Genomic DNA, 20,547 nt, shown 5'->3' with positions numbered 1-20,547 from the left:
GCAGCCGTCGGTACCGGACTCGGTACCAGGCTGTAGTTCTTCCTGTCTGCTCCGCGCTGGGTTGTGTTGACGCCAGGCTGCGTCGCGCTAACGCGCTAGCTCTCCGAAAACCCAGTTATCGTCAAATAAAGAGCCAGACGGCGGCTATGTGCCTCCAAACGGCCGCTCCGGTCGGCTGAGGATGGACACATCCTTCCGGGTGGCGCCTCCACAGCAGTCAGACGGCAGACACATCGCGCCCGTAGACGGTGTCTTCGGAGGATAACCTGGATAACCTTACACGAAATGTCATAGCGCCTCAGCAGCTAGCACTGAGCTAGCTCGGTAATGGCTGGACGAGATGGGGAAGGACCTAACCATATCATCAGCATCTGGACGGATAGCTGAAGACACGGTGTGTCCGGAGATGCTTTAGCCTCTTGGCCGCCTTACTCTCTTACATAACCGGAGAGAGAGCCGAGCCGAGCCGCGCTAGCTATCACCGACTGGCTTGTGTGGGCAAGCAAATGGGACATTGGTCACCAGAAATCTCGTTAGTCTCCGCGGCAGCAGCACCATAAGTGACAAAGGCCATCAGTGCATACTGCGAGGCTGCAGGCGGACCGGCCTGAAGGGTCGGATCGGTCCGGTCTCTGGCCCGCTGTCCGGTGGCTCTGGTCCAGGAAACGAGCCGCTCCTGTGTCTGACACCGAGGCAGCACCTCCTCTCCCCCAGTTTGGGTTCCACATCATGAGGAAGTTCTTTGACTCTCGCCGGGAGCTCGTGAGCTCTGGGCCCGGGTCCGGAGGAGGAGGGGGGTCCGGGTCCAGCCATGCAGGCGGAAATTTCATCGGCAGAGCCTTCACGGTGGGACGGCACCAGGTCACCGTGGAGGAGACCATCGCTGAAGGTGAGGAGGGCGGCACAGGCCACACTAGGCTGGCCTCCTCTGTGTGTGTGTGTGTGTGTGTGTGTGTGTGTGTTATATTATGGTTAGATGTGTGTGTGTTATATTATGGTTAGATATGTGTGTGTGTGTGTTATATTATGGTTAGATATGTGTGTGTGTGTTATATTATGGTTAGATATGTGTGTGTGTGTGTGTGTGTGTGTGTGTGTGTGTGTGTGTGTGTGTGTGTGTGTGTGTGTGTTATATTATGGTTAGGTGTGTGTGTGTTATATTATGGTTAGATATGTGTGTGTGTGTGTGTGTGTTATTATGGTTAGATGTGTGTGTGTGTGTGTGTGTGTGTGTGTGTGTGTTATATTATGGTTATATGTGTGTGTGTTACATTATGGTTAGATATGTGTGTGTTATATTATGGTTATATGTGTGTGTGTGTTATATTATGGTTAGATATGTGTGTGTGTGTGTGTGTGTGTGTGTGTTACATTATGGTTAGATGTGTGTGTGTTATATTATGGTTATATGTGTGTGTGTTATATTATGGTTAGATGTGGTTAGAGAGTGTGTGTGTGTGTGTGTGTGTGTTATGGTTAGATAACTGTCTCCAGGTTTGAGTGAGGTTCAGCCAGATCCAGACCTGAATCCGAACCCGAACCCTAACCCAGACTGAACCCAGACCTGGTGCAGTTATTATCTGGCCCATTTCAAATGACTGAGTGAAGGTGGACGAGTCTGAAGAAGTGAATCAGTTTCTTTGAGTGTCATGTGAGCCAACAGTACCTGGTAGTTTGTGTGCACGCTTCATTCATGCTAATGGGAGTCCAGAACTGGACAAGAGGACATGAGAGCGATGTGCGTATGGCAGCTTGAATACTGACAGCTGTCTGCCTCAGACGTGCCTGAACTGGCAGCTCCTGATTGAACGAACTCTAATAATCGCCTCTTTTGTTAGATTTTTGTCTTTCCCACATACTGTAGTTATGTCTCACAGTAACAATCGATAAATATGTTCAGATCTGATCTGTAAATACTGACAGGACAGCTCATCGCCGTGTGTGCTCTTACTGTACATTGGTATTTGTATCAGATATGGATGCAGACCCTCAGTTCCAGTCTGGGGCGTCTCCTGCAGACCTGTAGAGCTTCAGAGCTGCTCCGGACCACCTCCCAGGCTCAGGCTGACGGTGCAGTCGAAGGCACAGTGTCACTGTCACAGCTAAAATGGGCAAAGTGAATCTGTGGTCTGAGTTGTACCAGATGGTTGGGCCTCCACAGTATGAGAGCCCTGCAGCAATGCCATGACTAATGCATGTTGGCTGTGAGGCTGCACCATGTGGTCCTGGTCCTCCGCACTGATGGAGGGCTACATGCAGACAAAGGCCTACAGTTGTGGGAGTACCTGGTTGTAAAAAAAAAAGAGCCAATTTTCCAAAATCCTCATGCCCTTAGAGAACCTGTGAGTGTTCGATGCTGAAGTTTCACCAGGGACATTTTGTCCTGATGACGGCTCAGTCCGGTGGTTTTCTTTTCCAGATGTTGGTGGTGTGTCAGTCGTCACTTTGAAAGCTGAGGTTTAACCTGGTTTCTCTCTCCCTCCTGCAGGTGGTTTTGCCATCGTGTTTCTTGTGCGAACAAACCAAGGGGTGCGTTGTGCCCTGAAGAGGATGTATGTCAACAACGAGCACGATCTACAGGTGTGCAAATGCGAGATTCAAATAATGGTGAGTTTCTGAGATGAAATGTTTCTCTGCTCGTTCTCACTCTGAGCTCATGTGGTGTTTCAGAGGGGGTTAAACCCAAGTGTGAAGGTGCCCAAAATGCCCAAGCAGGATGAAGTTGTCTGTGAGTGTGGTGCTCGCACGGCTGCAGCAGGCTGCGTGACGCTGTACGGCGTTTATTCATCGGCCTCTCGCTGTGCTTAGTTTTGTCCTATATGTCCTGCTCTCCTTCTAAGACGTCTTTGATTTCTGAATGAACAGCAGTTCTTAAAGGACCATCTAGTCCTACATGAGATGTTATTTTTCCAGCATTCATTGATGAGATTGATAAAAAAGAAGTTCTGGTTCTGAAGAGTTAGTCGTTCTCTGCGGGGACATAATTATGACAAATGCTTGTATAGTTTAACATAAAGCCGAATGTGTGTCTGCTGGAAACTTGATGTGGACAATGATCATGTGCTGGGGAAAAACCAAGAATATCCCCAAACTGTCCCACCTGTTGACCAGGTAAAAATGGCCAAGCAGAGCTGGGGTGTATTTAGTGGGGAACAGACGTGGGAGCCTCCACGGTGCTCAAATATTCTGTCTGCAGGGTTGAAGAGGTTCTAGTTGAGAGGATTTCACTGTCACTGGACTCCACATTCATCAAGTTCACGCAGGGAAGGAGATGTTTCTGTCTGAAGGAAGGAAGGAAGCAGTGGATGGTCTGACTGCATAAACACTGGACAGAATTACATCCAATACGTTATAATAAGTTACAGATGATTTTCATTCTTCATCATGTGACACGATACACACACACACACACACACACTTATACAGACAGACAGACAGACAGACAGACAGCCTTCCCTCCAAGTTACCTGACAGGTTCCTCATCTCAGCTCTATGCTGTAGCTCCCCCTGCAGGTGGAGATGTCACACTGCATCACTGAGCACACGCCCTGCCCTGCCCTGCCCTGCCCTGCCCTGCCCTGCCCTGCCCTGCCCTGCCCTGCTAGTGTTAGACTGATGTGTCTTAGTGGTCCTGGGCCCAGGAGTTAAAATTATAAAAATATGGAGACATTTCTCTTCCTGCTCCATCTTTTCTCTCTGTCCCAAACAATTGTGTAACTTCTGTGACATCATTTTTGATTCCTTGAAACTATTAAAGCATCAAGTGATTATAAAAGATGCCCATGCTGTAACCACTCAGCTCTCAGCTCTCACAGTGTGTGCAGGAGCTGTGCTCAGTGGGACTAACTTTCTGCGCCCTGTTAATGCTGCAAATGTGTTTGTGTCTCTGCAGAAAGACCTCGTAGGTCACAAGAATATAGTTGGGTATCTGGACTCCAGTATTACAGCTATGGGGTCAAGGGATGTATGGGAAGTTCTCATTCTCATGGACTACTGCAAAGGTGAGTGCTGAAGGGGAATGGCTGCAGCTACCTGCTTTATTTACTGACTGTAGTTTGGAAGCAGTTTCAGTTTCACAGTGGATTTGTGTTGCAGTAATAAGTCTCACATTATCAGTGTGGTTGAAGAAGTTCAGATTCAGTCTTGTACTTGTGAGGTTCGTGTCCTCAGTTATTTGTGCCATTGTCTTACTGAATGTTATGTTATAGGGGGGCAGGTGGTCAATTTGATGAATCAGAGGCTGCAGACTGGCTTCACCGAGGCCGAGGTGCTTCAGATCTTCTGTGACACCTGTGATGCTGTTTCTCGCCTGCACCAGCGGAAGACACCCATCATCCACCGGGACCTGAAGGTGACACAGTCTGCCTCCTCTGCTAGGGGCAGGGTAACCCCTTGAATAACCTTAAGCCCAGGCTTAGGGTTCCTGAGTGTGGACGGCCTCTCTGTGGTGTCTTTGGAAGCATCATGATTGATATGTTTGTGTGAGGTGAAGCTGTGTTTCAGTTAAAGCTCTATCAAATGTCAAAACACCCTCCATTAGTTCAGTAGTGCAGAGCCCAGTTACCGTCACGCCGTGTGGGTAATATAAAAATGTTACTTTTTATCGCAGCGCAGATTTTCTGCTTTACATGTGTGTTCCTTGTTATGGGTTGATTCCTGGTATGTGACTGTCTCCTCCATATTTACAGGTGGAGAACATCCTCCTGCATGACAAGGGTCATTATGTGCTGTGTGACTTTGGCAGTGCCACCAACAAGTTCCAGAGTCCCCAGACTGAAGGCGTGGCCGCCGTGGAGGAGGACATTAAAAAGTTTGTCCCACTTTTCATCTGCTTTGGTGATATTTGCAGCTCCCTTTAGGTCAGGGTTATTAGTGCTTTGGCTGCACAGGAACTGTCATTCATTAGCAGCTTTGTTGTTTTTTTGTACATTGATTGATTTTTTTTTTTTTTATACTGTAGGGTTCTGCACAGTGTTGTACATACTTTGATTGAACAGGTTTTGTTGGTGCAAAATTTAAATGGCATGGGCTGCACATCAGGTTTTATTTCACTGTCACGTGAAAAGCAGGTGTTTTTCCTATTAATTTACCCCTCTTTTCTTTCAGGTACACCACTTTATCATATCGGGCACCTGAGATGGTGAACCTTTACAACAACAAGATAATCACCACAAAGGCCGATATCTGGGTGGGTGAGGAGGACAGTAGCCTCCATTACTGGAAACCATAAAGTACTGGCTATAGGACACCTGATCAAACTGATACCATTATTATTACGGCCATCAGTGGTTTAACATAAGGGCTTCTTATGCAACAGATATATATTGTATATGTATTTACCCCCCCCCCCCCCCCCCCCCCATGTTTCTGCCCCTCTTCCAGGCGCTCGGCTGTTTGCTGTACAAGTTGTGCTTCTTCACGCTGCCCTTTGGTGAAAGCCAGGTGGCCATCTGTGACGGCAGCTTCACCATCCCTGATAATTCCCGCTACTCCTATGATCTTCACTGCCTCATTCGTCAGTCCTCCTCCAACACTTTTTACAGTGTGAACATTTCCTGCCTGACTCTGGTCACTCTCTGCTCAGCTTCACTCATGTTTTTTCGGGGTGTTTTTCAGGGTACATGCTTGAGCCAGACCCAGACAAAAGACCAGACATCTACCAGGTGTCCCACTTTGCTTTTAAACTAGCTCAGCGGACCTGCCCAGTGCAGAATGTGAAGGTCAGTGTGTTTCAGCACCGGGTCAGCACAAATATTTGAATTTGCTCTGCTTTCTCTCATCAGGAATTGATTTTCATGTCTGTCTGCTTTGGGCTCTGTGCCTGACTCACCAGTTTTCACACTGTGGGAGAAAAATCTGCACTAAATAATCAGCAGAAAATGTTGGTTAGCACTAGTGGTGTCCTTTGTCTGTTTAACATGTATTTTTTAAAATTCGATTTATTTTTCTGTAATCCAGAATTCTTCTATTCCCTCTAAACTTCCTGAGCCGATCAAAGCGAGTGAGGCTGCTGCAGCGAAGAAGAGCCAGGCTAAGCCCAGGCAAGCATGACCAGCTCGCACTGTGTTACCATTAAAGCTTTAGTAACACTACATGTTGTACTTTGGTACAGTCAGTATTCTGATGCTCTTTAGATAATTATGTTGTTTGCCAACATGCATCAATTTGTTGCCAGACTGACAGATCCAATTCCCACCACTGAAACCTCCATCACCCCTCGCCAGAGGCCCAAAGCAGCCCATGCCCAGCCTGCGGCTGGCATCCTACCCATCCAGCCTGCTGCCCTCACCCCGCGCAAGCGGGCCAATGTCCCTGGTGGTGCAGCTCAGCCTGTGGGTATGTAGAGAGCTCTGTCCTTATTCTCCCGTCCGTCACCAGGAAAGAAGCTGAGCTTTAGAATAAAGATGTGCATAAAGACAGGAATCCTTCTAATCCTTTGTGCACACATTGAATGCTGCAGCTCTCAACAGGAGCAGATCAAGCATTCAGGTTGAGTGTCATTCAAATTAAAGCATTTAACCACAGGCCAAAAGTGATTATGTAATGACTTTCTCCACACTATGAAATGCCGCTTCACTTCACATCAGTTTTTGTACCTGTTACACACCTGTTACACTTTGATCTCATTTATCAGCAGCTTATATAACCCTCTTTTATAGATTATCCTGAACCTTGCCTCCAGTGCTTAGATAAGCCGGTTTCGGTTATTTTGTTGTGAGTCTGTAGAAGAATTAGAGATGGTCCTTGCTGTAGAGTAATGTGGAATCTGTGCTCCTAATGTCCCACAGGGGTCAGCGTAGACCTCTCTCAGCCAGCTGCTGCTCTGCAGTCACAGAAGGCTTCAGCTGCGCCGCTCATCCACTCACAAAACAATTCAAGTCAGTCTGCAGCTCCACAGAAGCAGGTACGTCATCAAACTGCCTGTATCAGCCCCACACAAATACAGCCTCAGATGCTAAGGCTCCTGGAGCACTAAGTTCTCCGTGATTATTTTCAAAAGCAACCTTTTGAGTGTTAGTTGGTGTGATATCCACTGCAGCCAGCCGCAGCTACAGGAGCAGAGAACACAGCAGCGGTCGTATCCGTAGTGGCCAAGGCCGATGTCCAACCACAGGCTCAGTCAGTCGTTCAGCAGCAGACCACCCTTCCCTCTGTAGCAAGCGCCACCTCCCAGCAGGGAGCTCAGACTCCATCGAGCCCGGCCCCACCTCAGCGCCCAGCTCGACGTAAACAGGCCGGCGGGGCCCCCCAGCCAGTGGCTCAGCCGTCACCCAGCAAAGCAGCCTCTGCTCAGCCACAGGTTCAGCCTGCCGCTGCTGACATCAGCCAGAAAACAGCTGAGACGGTGAGCGGCCCTCTGCTCACATCCAACAAGCCTCATCAATACATTTACATTTTCTGTTGGACATTAAAACACAATTCAGACTTTCTGTGACTTGTAAGCTCTTCCATGAAACGTCTTTTATTTTCTCTCCATGCCCCTTTTGCTCAGACTCCACCTGCTTCTCCAAAGACAACTGAACGAAGTCACCATCGTGTACCAAGTGACGCCACAGCAAGCAGCGCTGTTGACGCTCCAGTGAGTGAGTCGGAGCAGCCACAAGGCACAGACGGAGTTGCTGCCCTCAGTCAGTGAGTGACACGCCCACTGGAATAAACCTGCAGCATAGTTTAAATTCAAGCCTTTTCCTTTCAGTTTTATTTCTGATGTTTTTCCTGTAGATCACTTGCTTCTCAACCAAGCAGCGCCCAGCCTGCTCAGCCTGGCGTTGGCGACACAGGTCAGGACCAAAGCAAAGCTGGAGCTGCTGTTCCTGCTTCTGGCGATGGCACCAACACCCCCACGCAGCCTGCATGGAACCCATTTGACGACGACAACTTCTCCAACCTTGCTGCAGAGGATTTCAAAGCTGAGGACAAAAAGCCTGCTGGTAAAGTCTGTGTGTGTGTGTGTGTGTGTGTGTGTGTGTATTGTTTTTAATATGTGATCAGCTGGTAATAACTGTGAATAATTGTTCCCAGACCTGCCAGCAGACAATGTGTCAGCATGTCCTGAGGAGTTGATACCAGGCCTGCAGGCTTCTGCCGTGAATAATACGCCCCCAGACAGCGGTATGTCACACTTCCCCCTGACATGGTCCGCAGCCACCACACACCACCAGCAATATGACCCACATTTCAGACTTCCACCTACTCCCTCTTGTTCATTTTGACGACAGCACCTGGTTGGTTGGTTAATGGACTAGTTAGTTCTGTGACACATCAACCACAGATCCAGTTTTCCAAAGGCGACAGAGTGAAACAGATCTAATGGACCGATCAATCAACCAATCAATCTTTAAATAGCGCCAATTCTTAACAGCGTTCTCTCAGACTGTTTCCATAAAGAGCAGCTCAGAACAAACTCTTTCATTCAGAGACCAAAGATTCAGGAATTCAACAGGAAGGATTCAAGAATCCCCACAGAGCAGCTCAGAGATTAGATTAGGACACAGCGGAGGAAGAACTCCCCTTTAACGGGAAGAAACCTCGACAGAACCAGGCTCAGAGGGGGGGGGGCTTTCTGTCAGAGAGAGAGAGAGAAAGAACAAACAGCAACTAAAATACTATTAGTGTTACCCAAGAACATCAGTAACATGCGGTTATGGTTCAGTGTGCACCAGTGCTGCTGTCTAATATGTGTTCAAACCGACACCATGCTGCCCGCCGACTATGATGTACAGTAAAAATATCTGTTTTAAACTCAATGGTGAACTGAAGCCACACGTGGTATCAGACCCTGACCTAAACCTCCGGATCCACACAGTGAACCCACGGAGTCTGACAGGGCTTAATGTGGTATCAGACTCCTGATCCGTTGATCTGACAGCTTTCAGAAGCTTTCAAAAGCAGGCGCTGCCTTTGTGCATTACATAGATGAAACAAAGGCTTTGGTTAGAAAGACATATATGAACACACTACTCTAATTATGTAATGTCAAGATTACTGCTGCTGTAGCAAATACAAACGCTTATTTTTTATTTGGTCTTTTGGATTGATTGAAATCACTGAATTGCTGTATGTCAAGTCAAGTCAAATTTTAGTTTTATTCGTGATTTATTTTGAAAGTTTGCCTGCTGTATCCTCAGACAGTGGACTCAGAGGGGGAACCCTTCCTCCACAGTCCGCTCTACATTTGTTATGTGAGTCTGGACTGATGTGGATATAAATGTCACCTTGACGGGTGGGAGGAGGGATACAGCTGTGAGGCCTCATAACAGATGATAGATGTGTGAAACTGTAAATCACTGCTTCTGTTTCCTAGTGGAAAGACCTTCAGCCATCCTGGATGTGGACTCTGGAGGCTCGCTGTTGGCTGTCCCAGATCCTTTTTGCACCCTCCAGCTGTCAGATGCACCAGGTAAAGATCTCTGCACATCCAAACACTCCTTGGATGGTCCTCCTCTAGTCACTGTAAAAATGTACACCATGAACCCAGCAGATGTTGTTTCATTCATTGAACCCAGAAACACGTTTGTCTTAATGTCTTCACAGCCTGAAATCTGTTATCCTAAATGAAGAAATAAAGTTCAGGGACATGAGGAGCAGCCAGTCTGGCTCTCATCAGAACGACAGGGTTTCTTTTGTCAGCGCTTTTTTAATTTAAACCCTCTTTGACCCCTGATATCGTCATGTGAAGGCCGAGCTGTCAGCCTGGATCATGTGTCTGTCTATTTTTTGCTTCGTCTTTCGTTGTTGTCATGCTTTTCTCACATTTGTCTCTTTTGTTTTCTCTCTTTTGTTTTGATTCTCTTTTGGTCTTCAGAGAAGCTGATTGAAGGACTCAAATCTCCAGACACGTCTTCTCTCACGCTCCCCGACCTCCTGTCGCTGTCTGACCCCTTCGGAGGCTCCGTGGAAGAGTCTGGGAAAGGTATGTGTGCGTCCATTTTTTTCTGTCTTTGGTGGTTTTTACAGTCAGCTGTAATTCAGAGTGCCTTCAGTTCGCTGTTATTGTTAGTTCAGGTCAGCCTTCGGTGTCCTCGGCTGCTGTAACATGACTGAACGTTACCATCTGTCCTGTCCCAGACCCTCTCACTGCTGACGAGTCTCTCCTGGGCTGCTCTCTGATCTCTGGTCCGTCCGCCCCCCCGGCAGCAAGCAGTGCGTCCTCCTCTGCCGCGTGTGCCTCCCCTTCCACTTCCTCTGCTTTGGATGATATCAGGCTGATGTCTGGAGACTCTACACAGCCTAAAGCAGGTAGGAAGGAAGAACTGCTGTTCACGTAGCAACTGAGGTGTCACACTTACTCTGGAAGGATCATTTTACTGCTGTATTTTATGTTGACTAAGTTCTCCTGTGAATGTAATATCAGACTGTTGTGCATCCTTTAAGATCAGAGAAGGAAAACCTGTAAAGATCCATTAGAGTACAACTGAAATCCTATTTCATCGTCCCTTCAGTCAAAAACAGCACCAACACATGTGCTTGAATGTATTGTCAGTAGTTTTTCATAGTTAAAAGTTAAAAGAACAGTCTTCCGTCAGACATCCTTGTTTGTCTCGGCCGGCCGAAGGGACATGTAGCTGTTTGAGTTTGAATGACAGCAGCTGGCAGGCTGAGCTCCGGTACTGTAACCTACGAGCCCACGGTAGACCATGTGGTCTTGGTAGCAATGATGAAGAGCAACATGCCCATCTATGTTTACAAGCTGTTCAATGTGCTGCAGCTCGTTAGCTAACTAGCCTATGTTAGCAGTGGTGTTTTCCCCTGAGGAAGTTTGTTTGGTGACTGTGTTCATGTTTGGAAGTTGGAATAGAAGAAGTGGCTGGAAAGCTGATGTGGGTCGTTGTGTAGCGGCCTGCTGGCTCAGTGTGACTGTCTGCTGTGTCTACGGTAGATTTGATTGGCTGTTTGGAAATAAGGTCTCCATCTGGTAGACAGAGAACAATGACAACAAAGTGTCAAATGAATTCACGCAAAGATAGGGGGCGCCATCATGAAACCAAAAACTAGAAACCAGAAGGGAGAAATGCATATTCAATGATTTTTTTCACAGGATGTGGTTTATAGAGGTGACATGTAATTTCAAGTGGACTTTTTGTAAACAACAGAGGGCAGAAACAACTCAATTAAGTGAGAGCAAAGAGCTCTGATCAACTACAAAAACTCACCAACTTCTTGTTCTCTTGTTCATTCAGTGTTGTCGTGTGCAGTTTGATTTCACTGAAATTTGTGGCTCAAGCTGAAATTTTCAGCCACTGGGTGGCAGCAGAAGCATTAACCAGCTTAACAGCTTCATCTTGGCAGAGTGTTATCTGTGTCCTCAGAACTCCACGAGGGTCAGAAGTTAAGTCAATAAAATTAGACACTTTGTCTATTCAGATGGTTATGCTTTTTTCAACACATAGATGGTATTTTCTGTTTCATATAAGTAAAGTTTTGAAGTTAGAAAATAGCCTAGAGCTTCTTTTTAGAGGGGTGCTCTGTGAAAGCATTTGGGACAAAGGTTTCTGACTGGTCTCTGAACCAACTGTAGATCCTGATTACTCAAGACCCCCCCCCCACATCCAACAGGCTCTGTACCACCGCAGCACCTCCCATGTGTTTCTGCAGCAGCTGCTGCTTTTATGGGTTTCCACCATGAAGCATCTACTCTACGCTGCACTAATAAATAAATCCTCCTTTTCATCTGTTTCACCATCTGCAGACTCGTCTCTCCTGATCTCAGACTTCGAGTCCCAGACAGCCAGTGCAGAGGCCGCTGCAGAGGATGAGTTCGACCCCATTCCCGTCACGGGCCGAAAGAACTCCCAGGGTAAGTCTCTGCGTCCTCCGTTAGGAAGCTCAGGTGGGTCATAGCTGTTCAGGAGGTTTCCCTTGGCTGCATGCACATTTGCTAAATAATGAGTGAAATAGTCAAACGGTCAGGAACCTGCACTGTTGTTACATCCTCACAGTTCAGAATGTTTTAAATCCAGTAGAGCTAAATGGGTAAATTTTGCCCTCTTTTTCTCTCTCCTCCCTCTCTTTGTGGACCCCCCCTCCCCCCCGACTGCTGTGTTTGCTTGTTGTGACTCCCACTCCTCTGCTACTTCCCCTCTCTGTTTGCCTGCCTCCCCCTTGTCTCTTCGGCCAGTTTCAGGAGGCCATTCGCGCAGTAACAGTGGCGGCTCTGAATCCAGCCTGCCCAGCTTGGCCCGCTCCCTGCTGCTGGTGGACCAGCTCATCGACCTATAGGCGCCCCCCTCCCCCATAGAGGCTGTAACATTGGATTCTAGACCGGCATAGCATAACCGCAATCAACACTGTTCTAGCTCGCTTCCTGCTCCCCTCTGCCATCATCTCCATTCTAGTCCTACAGTAGAAACAGCCTTCGCCTCTCAATGCCTCTTCATTCCTGCCCTGTCCGCTAAACCAACCACATTATCTGTCTTTTCTTCACCTCCCATCTCTCTCACTCACATCTTCTCTTTGTCCCAGTGTCTGCACGTCTTGTATGTCCATGGGTTAAAGAGTGGGCAGCACACTAACATCGCCCTCTTTAAAGATTAACCATTTTTCTGTCAATCAGGATATGATATAGCTATCCCATTGTTTGAACAATATTACATTGTGTCTAATAGCAAACAATAGAAGATCATTGTTGTAACGTACAATAGGCATAGTTGTAAGTGGTTGTAGTTATTATGGTGCACATGTGAATTTGTCGAGTTTGCCTTTTTAAATTCTCCTCCCCAAATTTATTTGCACATATTAAAGTAAAACCATGCAAAAGTTGAGGTTCACAGTCACAGGTTCATTTATTTCTCATTTTCCAACACAGGGTTAGGGTCGGGGAAGGGTAGAGGAAGGATTAGGGTAGGATTTAGGGTTAGGACACAATGAAAGCACAACCAAATGAAAGCTGTTGCCCCTTCACGCTCCACACAGAACAAACTGTAAATACAGATAATTATGTTTAGAGCCGACGGGTTTTTATACACATTGGGTATAACCCTAACCCACTCTGGACGAAAGTCAACAGCAGCAAGAGGATAGTAATGATTATGATGACGGTGATCAATTCTCTGTCCAGACGGTGATCAGGTCTGTGTAGAGTTGTGGATCAGGTCATATTTCGTTCAGTCCACCTTACTCAGGTGAGCCTCAGGTCCAATCTGGGATCTCATGGCTCTTATCGAGGTGATGCACCGTCCCTGGTTCTGTTTCTGTGACCTTGGTTAGGTTTAGGCCTTAGGTGACGAGGACCGACTCCGTCCTCCTGGGTTCTGGTTCTGGTTTCGTCTGGCAGGGCAGAGGATCTGAACCCCACCCTTCCTTCTCCTGTGCTGCTGAGTGTTTTTCTGACACGTTTGAGCAATAAAGCAGAAAAAATGCAGGTTAAAACAAAAATGTAGCAGAGTCTGAAGGAGCGGCGGCGGTGGCTGCATGTGGTCAAGTTGCCGTGAGTCTCAACAGGAGACAGTTTGTTCAGTGAGGTCTGTTCATCTCTGCTGTAAAATGAAACTGGCATAAATGTTCCTTTGTCAGGGCAGTCAGGTGGAATATGTTATATGATTTAAAGCTGCAGCAGAGTGGAAAAGGACAAAGTTACAGGCTGGAAACCACAGCGCCATGACACCGGTCCTCTACAAGCCGGGCAAAGTTACTGTGGTGACGAGAGGGTTAGGGTTGGAGGAGTTAACCCTAAACCCCAGCAGGACACAGACAGGTTCCTGATCAGACTGAAGTGCCATAAAATAAGCTGAGGAGAGCTGCTGACTGGTGGAGCTCTGAGATAGAATAATGTCTGAGTGACCTCCTTTCAAACGAAGACCTGATCTCATTTGCTGGTATTTTAAACATAATTTTAATTTTATCCTCGAAGCAAGCAATAGGCTGATTGGGATTAAATGATGACCCGGGGCCATTAGCCGTGTTCATAGCAGCGTGCCATATCACAGGAAGATGCATGAAATCTTGAAAATAATTTGAATAATTAACAACAGTAGGAAGCAGTAGAAACACAGTAGCTACTCTTTATATCCAGAGACCGCTCATGACTATTCAGGTCATCTTTTGGCGCTAACAGAAACTGGTTTTCACTCACTCACTTTTCTTTTGTTGCCATCAACACAAAGATTCATTCCACATTGTGCGATCCATCCTACATTCCTGTCATTTCTCTCCTCCTGATTTTTGTAAAAAGATCTTCTCCAGACTTCAGGCCTGGTTATTCTTCCTGTGTATATATGAAGTCATTGTCATGAAGCTTTACGTGTGGAAAACATATTGCTTTACCTGTTAAGTCTCATGTATAAATCTATAGATAAATATAGATATATACATGAATGAAAGTTGTTTTCCTGTTGTAAATGTTAATATGAATAGAGTGTTAGAGAATGAATGTAAGAAATAAATATTAGTCTATAATAAAAAATATCTATGATTCTTAACAACATAATCTGTGAAAAATACTGAAGATTACTTAAATATTTCATTCCTCTTTGTGGAGTTGTGTGTTGAGAAAGTTGTTTTTCTCTTGGTTTTCTCTGCTTAGTTGTCAGAACATTAAAATGTGTAGATGATGATCCCAGTGTCTGTCCCCCTGGAGAGTGCTGAGTCTTACTCCTCCTCCTCTCCTGGACACAGTGAGCCTGAGTGACGTTTGGACTGATGATGGATTATATTTTTATTCAGACGCTCTTCTGGACGGTGGGAGCTGAACCTTCGTCTCATCTCATGAAACTGGAACTCTTTCCTGAAGTTGTGCTTTGTAAAGCCTTGTTTTGCTCTCCGGTTTAGTGACCACACACTCAACAGAAAAAGCATGGCGGTGTTGTTGAGTATTGTTCCTGTGTGTTGATGTGTGTGTGTGTGTGTGCGTGAAGACTCAGAGTAGCAGAGTAATCGGATGTGTTTTCCAGTAGCCTACTTGTGTTGTTGTTTGTTGCAAATATGGATACACTGTCGTTGTCCTTAAACTCTCCTCTGAAAGCACAGCCCCCCCCACCCCCCCCAAAAACACTCTCAGGAAGTCAGAGCTACACCCACCCACCCCCCCTCTCCAAGAGCTGGGTACAAATTGGCTTACTGCTCCCCAGCCTCGCCGTCTGTGCTCCCTGTCTCAGTTAAGAGAATCTGTGACTGCTAACGAGTGAAGAGCTAATCTGTGAAAGGGTTAATAATCTCTGAAAGGGTTAATAATCCATTACAGCAGACAACCATCACTGCAGTTTGGTTTTCAGGCAGCATCATGTTTTCATTTTGTCATAACGTCCAGAGGAGGCGTGTTTCTGTGAGATAGAACGCTCCCTTCTGCAAAGTAACTCCCATTTAAGCCACAAGGGCTGTGAGTGATGAGCTAGGAAACAAACAGACTCACATAGAATGTGGAATAAAATGTTAACAGCCAGGTGGTGGCAGAGAAAAAATCCTGGGTCTGAAAATCCAGAATGTGAGAACAATGCCTAAAGCATGAAGGGTTAGAGCGAGGTGGGTTAGGGTAGTTGGGTTAGAGTCAGTGATCTGTTCACATGTTCTTTGAGGCTAAAAGTCGAGTGAATTTGTGAAAACTGCAAATGTCAGCGGGTTTTAGAGTGTCAGCGGTGTGTTACTGGAGGTTTTGCTTTTGTTTTTCTCGTTCTCGGAACAATTTCACGATCTGCAGTAACCGTTTGGACCTATGCAACCCCCCTATGCAATCCTCCCTGCAGCTCTCTCCCTGCAAGCCCCCTCCCTGCAGCTCTCTCCCTGCAGCCCCCTCCCTGCAGCTCTCTCCCTGCAGCCCCCTCCCTGCAGCTCTCTCCCTGCAGCCCCCTCCCTGCAGCTCTCTCCCTGCAGCCCCCTCCCTGCAGCTCTCTCCCTGCAGCTCTCTCCCTGCAGCTCTCTCCCTGCAGCCCCCTCCCTGCAGCTCTCTCCCTGCAGCTCTCTCCCTGCAGCCCCCTCCCTGTAGCTCTCTCCCTGTAGCTCTCTCCCTGCAAGCCCCCCTCCCTGCAGCTCCCTCCCTGCAGCCCCCTCCCTGCTGCTGTAATCGGATGGTAGTCCTTGACGTGAAGCTGAAGCCCCTCGTTTCTCTGCTCTCCTGCCAACGATGAACACGGCCAATTCTCTGATTCTCTGAGTGTTTGTCTGTATGGCCCAAACCTGCGTCAGAGCTGTGGTGTCATGTGCTCCTTCTATTTTTGTGAGATAATGAAAGAATTATAAAGGTACGGCAAATAAAATACAAATGTGAATGTCACCGTGTTGAGCATTGATTCAAAGATTTTGCCGTCATGAATGTAAAAAGACGGATTCAGTGTTTTGTTGGTAAATTTCAGTATATTCCACATTTTAAAGAACTTTGCTGCAGACTCACTCCAACTTTAAGCCTCTAGATCTTCTACCCAAAGTCTGTGTGCAGGTCTTTGGGGGGGGGGGGGGTCCTGTATGTCAGTGTTTAGTTTATTTATCATTAACTGTAATTCACTAGTGATTAAGACCAAACTTCATGCTCATGCTCCTGAAGGGAGTAGAATCCAAAGGGTCGGGGGTCCTCCTGCTCCTACTGGAGCAGATAGTTTGTCCACCACAGAGCACTTCACCACTGTTTAATTATAACATTTAGGGGGTCTTCATCAGAAATGCTTGGGAGGTGTTTAGTTACATACTGTACATCATTCTTGGATGTTTTTAAACTCTGAACTCTCTGCTCTTCAACAGTCTTGCTTACAGGCAGGTTGGGCTGGTTTCACCTCACCTGCGTGAGCTGATTAACATCACATGTCTCATCTACAGAGCTCAGCCACTAAAACCCACCCGACTTCACATCACTGGGTTTGATCCACTTGAGAGAGACATTTCTGACATTTCTCTCTGTGATGCTTCATCTTTTCTCTAACATGTGAGAGCCTGAGTGGACAGCTGAACTCCGAGGTCGTGTCTCTGTCTCTGACATTTGTCCCATCTGTTCACATGCAGACCAGCAGAGGGAGCTCAGCAGCACCGGGGCTGGTGCCTCTCTGGGGCCTCGGCTCGCTGTGGACGCTCAGAGGACGGCCGCATGTGTCCATAACAAATGTGTGGTGCCTTCAGCGGAGAGGAGCAGACACCCCAGAGCAGCAGCAGCAGCTCCGTCTACCAGCCTGCACCCAGTGTCCTGGCCCCAGCCCCCCCACAGCCCCGACTTCTCTGATGTCTTCCAGCTCGCCCCTTTTAAAATGCCACCAAGACAAGGCAAGATGGCCGCCAGTACCTCTTGTGCGTCTCATAAATCTGCTGAGGCATCTGATGTGTTTCAGCAGGCCCCGTTTGGAAAGAAGCGGGACACCAGCAGAGCTGTTCCCACAAACCCCCACGTGTTCAAGTTTGGCTCGCAGTGGGCTGGCGCCACCAAACAGGGCGAGCTGGTACCAGGATCGTCTGCTGCCGCCCCCCAGCATCAACGTCTTCTGCACACGGAGACGCCGCTGCTGCAGCAGCCCGTGGTGATGCACCGGGTCGTCTCCAGGGTCGGCCAGCAGGCCGCCGTCGGCTCTGTGGCGGTGGGGCCCCTGCACGCCTGGACCATAGGGGGGCGAGCTCTGGACGACCCGTTTACTGCTGCCCCCTTTCAGCCCAGATGCTCTCAGGGGAAACCTGGACTACAGGATCATCTCTGAAAACACGCCATCCGAGCTTTTCTCTGTGACTTCAGAGGGAGCCAGAGTGCGGCTCAGTCGCAGCGTCACGCCCTTTCCCAAAGTCTCCTCATGACCTCTGCTGCAGTATAATAGGCATGAAATGATCCTTTAACGAGACTTGGAGCTCTACCTCAGTCATGTGGTTGTCTTTCATCCTGAGCACCACAGAGTCATGCAGGACTGGTCCTGGATCCAACATCAGACTCATCAAAAGGGTTTGGGTAAAGGCCCAATCTTTAATTTTGTAAGCATGTAAATAAAAACGGTTTCATTCAAATAACAAATTAAAAGTATAAAGTATATATAGTTTTTTTTAGTGAGACCTTCACAAACATTACGAATATTTAACAGCATCACAGATCATTCACAGCTTACTGATAAAATAACATCTCAATCCATTTGACACAAACACTACAATTACAGATTAGGCCTTTAATATCAGTGCGATCATTTTTCCAAAATGTTTGCAGGCTTCTGGTCAATATTCAGCATCTGAGCTGCAGCTAACTCTAACAGCAAACAGCCAAGTAAATGTAATGGTGAAAAGGCATTTTACAGCTATGACTCCATTAACGTAAATGTTCCATACATATTTTTATGTAAAATCCCAAATGGTTGGTCGCTAGAGAGCATCATGCTGGGACCAATGTTGAGGGGCCATTAAAGGACTCTTTAACCTGCTAATGTGGTTTGTCTTATGTATTTTGAATGAAACATATCAGGTCTGTTGCTGTAATTCACTGATGTTTTCCAACATTAGAACTCAAAGTGTTAAAGACACAGAAATCATGTGTACCGAGCTCCCTTCTCAGTGTGTGATGCTTAGAATTGAACTGTGGCACAGATGAGGAGACTATTTCTGCCTCCAACAGTATTTCTGAATGTTAATACTGCACAATATCAAAGGTTGCCAGTGAAAACTAACTTTAGTTTACTTTAGAGTGTTTTTTCTGTATTTTATTTTATTCCAGGTTTGTGTCCTTGTTCTTCTCTCTGCTCAGACACATGCGGACATGATGTTTGGTTCTGGTCCAGGAACTTCGTCTCTTGTCTCCTGTGTCACTTTTGTGTCTGTGAGTCATCTGATTAAGGTGGTTAATGGTTGTTAGAGGAGATTCTACCAGCGCTCTGCTGACGTCAGAGTGGAATCAGAAGACCTTCTTCACATTACGGTTCAGCGGTATTTTAGCGGTATATTGCAAAAACACTCTGCTTAGAAAGAGACTGATTTTAATGAACCTGGGACTCAAGCAGCACAAGCTGCAGAGCTGATTTTCACAGAGAACGTGTGGTGATAGTATACATACATGGGTGGAAGGGGATCTGTCTGAGATTGTCAGTGAGTTCAGAGTGAGTGACCCGCTGGTTCAGGGCCGGCTCTAGGCATAGGCCATATAGGCGGTCGCCTAGAGCGCCAGCTGCTGGAGGGGCGCTGCCGGTAATAATTTGAATCCCCGAGTGGCGCCCCCCGTCCTACACCTTGGAGGGGGCACGGGGAGAGTGATCGGTGCGCATCTCGCCTAGGGCACCATTATGGCTAGAGCCGGCTTTGCGCTGGTTGATTATCTGAGGAGCTGCCTGACGTCAGTGGTGCGCAACAGAGCCCCATACTGGTTGCTGCCCCCACTGTGCTGAGTCTGTGTCACATTGTTGTCCTTTAGAAATGGACAAAAGAGAATGTAATGTTGTACGATGTTCAGTATGTTCATGACGAGCTGTGTAAACCCCTCCTGCACGTCATGGCGCCTGATTTTATTGTTCTCTCAGAAGCCTCCATGAAGTCCGTCTCCAAATCAGAAGAGAAGTGAAATTAAGGAAAGCACACGGAAAAGATATTTCAGGAGATCTCAGTGGAATAAGGCTCAGCTGTCTGGCTGCTCTGGGCTTGTTGCATAATCACAGACTCAGAGAATCAAGTTACCTCGTTGTATATAGAGTGAGTCTGTAGGCATCTGATTGCCCTGTTTAACATATTTAGGAGTAGCGTTAGAAATATATAAACTCATCTACATTCCAGCTGTGAGCACTTTTCCTGCACAGCAGAGGCGCCCACGTATGCTTTTCCTGCACATTTATGTAGTTTTTCCGTAAGCAGCAGCTGGTCGTCTGCTGAAGCCAGGAACGAAATAAAGACGCCTCATTCTTGTAGTTTGGACTCTTTCTCATATTTTGATCACAGGCAAATATGTTTTCTCTCCCTCTTTCTCCAAAAGAGAGACATGAGAGCAGACGCAGCCCCCACACCAACAAGTCCCTTTAAGGTTTCTTTGTTTTTAGCCTGCACAGGTGATTTCAGCTCCTCTTCTTCTTCGTCCTTTTGACCTACACCCCACCCCACCCCACCCCCATGGCCATGACAGTTTGACAGTGAGAGTGAAGCAGCTAAATGGAATCTAGCCATCCATCATTTAATTGGGAACAGAGTATCAGAATATCTTCTGTGAAAAAGGCCTGTTGTGCAAACAAGGCCTGCCCATGGTATGTACACCTCTGTGTGCTAACAATCCCACAATGCAATGCATTTATACTGCAGATGGAATCTCACGGTTGTGCGACACTACAGCTGTCACTAATGACGCTAAGTGATTGTAATCTCTGTTTCCTTTTACAGCTGCTGTGGTCAGAGTCTTCTTCAAATAATCTCATAGTTTTCTCAGTTTCACAATTTGTTCCAGTTATAACCTGAGAGGAGACCTCCTGTCTTCATCCTTTACACCAGGGGTCACCAACACGGTGACCGCGGGCACCAGGTCGCCCCCAAGGACCACATGAGTCGCCCCCGCAGGCCTGTTCTAAAAATAGCACAACTCACCAGTGAGCTGCGTCTAAAATGTAATTTTTTCTTGCATTTATATAGATTTGAAAATGACTATATCTTAAAAATAAAAGAATTAGTTTAGATAGTTTTAGGTGAACTCTGACC

At 47.0% G+C, this 20,547-nt stretch overlaps 1 protein-coding gene across 1 annotated transcript; it reads left to right on the top strand.

Annotated features, from left to right (window-relative positions):
* The first annotated feature begins 729 nt into the window (after positions 1-729).
* Positions 730-18,862, top strand: LOC139218697 (AP2-associated protein kinase 1-like). The gene is made up of 20 exons (XM_070850362.1): positions 730-889; positions 2,489-2,607; positions 3,893-4,001; positions 4,209-4,351; positions 4,689-4,810; positions 5,107-5,188; positions 5,383-5,515; positions 5,617-5,720; positions 5,959-6,041; positions 6,176-6,336; positions 6,789-6,904; positions 7,040-7,345; positions 7,493-7,632; positions 7,723-7,931; positions 8,023-8,112; positions 9,305-9,400; positions 9,806-9,913; positions 10,069-10,239; positions 11,690-11,797; positions 16,924-18,862. Exons 1-20 carry the CDS (start codon positions 730-732, stop codon positions 17,601-17,603), a joined length of 3,240 nt encoding a protein of 1,079 aa, XP_070706463.1. The 3' UTR covers positions 17,604-18,862.
* The last annotated feature ends 1,685 nt before the right edge of the window (positions 18,863-20,547 follow it).

Source organism: Pempheris klunzingeri, chromosome 19 (assembly GCF_042242105.1).
Source record: "Pempheris klunzingeri isolate RE-2024b chromosome 19, fPemKlu1.hap1, whole genome shotgun sequence".
In the NCBI taxonomy this organism is placed as follows: domain Eukaryota; kingdom Metazoa; phylum Chordata; class Actinopteri; order Acropomatiformes; family Pempheridae; genus Pempheris; species Pempheris klunzingeri.
This window is presented reverse-complemented; position numbering and strand designations above follow the sequence as displayed.

Bases quoted from the DNA above. Each gene is read 5' to 3' on its own strand.
- LOC139218697 (XM_070850362.1), top strand. From the start codon at position 730: ATGAGGAAGTTCTTTGACTCTCGCCGGGAGCTCGTGAGCTCTGGGCCC. The intron at 2,608-3,892 runs GTGAGTTTCTGA...GTGTCTCTGCAG, and splicing joins AATGCGAGATTCAAATAATG to AAAGACCTCGTAGGTCACAA. The intron at 4,352-4,688 runs GTGACACAGTCT...CCATATTTACAG, and splicing joins TCATCCACCGGGACCTGAAG to GTGGAGAACATCCTCCTGCA.